At 39.7% G+C, this 2,015-nt stretch overlaps 1 protein-coding gene across 1 annotated transcript; it reads left to right on the top strand.

Annotated features, from left to right (window-relative positions):
- Positions 1-709: 709 nt before the first annotated feature.
- LOC105549301 (ATP synthase F(0) complex subunit C2, mitochondrial) lies at positions 710-1,350 on the top strand. Its single transcript, XM_011993772.1, has one exon. The coding sequence runs from the start codon at positions 776-778 to the stop codon at positions 1,199-1,201; it is 426 nt and encodes a 141-aa protein (XP_011849162.1). The 5' UTR covers positions 710-775; the 3' UTR covers positions 1,202-1,350.
- Positions 1,351-2,015: the final 665 nt, after the last annotated feature.

Below are 2,015 nucleotides of genomic sequence, written 5' to 3'. Positions count from 1 at the left end.
TCGTTCCTTTTTTAACATTTTTTTCTGTGCAATAGTAATCCTCATCAATGTCAGATGTGTGCTTTAGGCTTACTAGGGAAAAGTTCATGATTCGGGTAATTGAAAAAAGAAAAATATTAATATTATTCCTCATATTAGCCTATACATAGGTTTTTTTTTATATAGTATCCATAGTACTGTTGTTTCATGTTTCATTTGCAAGTAAATATTGCTAAATGAGCATACTGTATGAAGTGAAATGTTGCAAGTTATGTTAACTATGCATCCGTAATGTATTACTTTAACTCCTGTGGTATAGTCAGAAAAGACCACGGACCTCATCTGTTGTCTAATTTCCAATTATGTCACTGCAGGACTGGAATAGATTGATGGCAAAAGGCAAAAATGAGGAAACACTAATGTTAAATGAAAGATTATATTGGTGGGAAACAATAAGTGATTCTCTGCTGAATGATGACAGCTGGAAAGTAGCTCTGAATTGCACCCTTCTCTAAATTGCAAAGGTCAAATACTGTTCATCCCAAACACAGACCACATCTAACACATCCCTGTAACTCTATGATCTTACGATGTAATAATTGTTTGTAGGTTTATTCCCAGTAGAAATTATGCATGTGCAGGCAGACCTATCCCCATAAAATACCTATTTTACCTATTTTATTGTGACAATACAATATTAACTTAGTATCTTATAGTTTTAAAAAGTCAGCTCTCCCCTCTCTGTCTTCTCTGCACTGGGAGAAGCTCTCCTGCCACAGCCCCTCACCCCCTGAAAATGTTCGCCTGCTCCAAGTTCGTCTCCACTCCCTCCTTGGTCAAGAGCACCTCACAGCTGCTGAGCCGTCCGCTATCTGCAGTGGTGCTGAAACGACCGGAGATACTGACAGATGAGAGCCTCAGCAGCTTGGCAGTCTCACGTCCCCTTACCTCACTTGTCTCTAGCCGCAGCTTCCAAACCAGCGCCATTTCAAGGGACATCGACACAGCAGCCAAGTTCATTGGAGCTGGTGCTGCCACAGTTGGGGTGGCTGGCTCTGGGGCTGGGATTGGGACTGTGTTTGGGAGCCTCATCATTGGTTATGCCAGGAACCCTTCTCTGAAGCAACAGCTCTTCTCCTACGCCATTCTGGGCTTTGCCCTCTCAGAGGCCATGGGGCTCTTTTGCCTGATGGTGGCCTTTCTCATCCTTTTCGCCATGTGAAGGAGCCGTCTCCACCTCCCATAGTTCTTTCTCCCGTGTCTGGTCGGCCCTGTGTGTTCCTTTTCCTATACCTCCCAGGCGGCCTGGGGAATGTGGTTGGCTCAGGGTTTGACAGAGAAAAGACAAATAAATACTGTATTAATAAGAAAGAAAGAAAGAAAGAAAAAAAAAAAAAGTCGGCTCTGACTTTACACACACACACACACACACACGTTGAGTAGCCTTGCATCAATTATATATATTACCTTTTTCATAGATGAATTGTATGTTCAGACATCTTGATAAATGATAAAATGTTTGAATATATATATTTTTCTGTTTCAAGAAGTTTAATTTACAGACCGAGCAGAGTGCCTGATAAAGTGATGAAAAATGATGAAGAAACTAGGGAAACAGATGCCAAAGTAGGACTGGGAACACGTTTTGAAATAGGATGAAATCAATATTTATATAGAATATTTTGGGACATGCTGAAAATGATCAATAAATGTGACTAGGGTCTTCTACCTTACAATCTAAATTGAAAAAATGTCTGAATTCTTCTAGTAGCCACAGATAGCTACCTAAATATTACTTAATATAAAAATCAAAAATACATTGTAGTGCCTTGCACTAAAACATTCAAGAAATGTCTTTTGACTGGCCTATGGCATGGATATATGACAAGAAATAATGAATGAATGAATTCTGCCATGGTTTAAGTATGTCCCCCAAAGTGCATGTATTGGAAACTTAATCTCCAATACTACAAGTGTTGGGAGATAGGACATTAAGAGATGATGTTATTCTTAGAGTGGGTTAGTTATTGCAGAAA

Source organism: Mandrillus leucophaeus, unplaced genomic scaffold (genome assembly GCF_000951045.1).
Source record: "Mandrillus leucophaeus isolate KB7577 unplaced genomic scaffold, Mleu.le_1.0 Scaffold1113, whole genome shotgun sequence".
In the NCBI taxonomy this organism is placed as follows: Eukaryota; Metazoa; Chordata; class Mammalia; order Primates; family Cercopithecidae; genus Mandrillus; species Mandrillus leucophaeus.
The sequence above is the reverse complement of the archived record's forward strand: the minus strand, read 5'-3'. Positions and strand labels throughout refer to the sequence as shown.

Excerpts from the sequence above, each read along its gene's own strand:
- LOC105549301 (XM_011993772.1), top strand. The coding sequence starts at position 776 with ATGTTCGCCTGCTCCAAGTTCGTCTCCACTCCCTCCTTGGTCAAGAGC.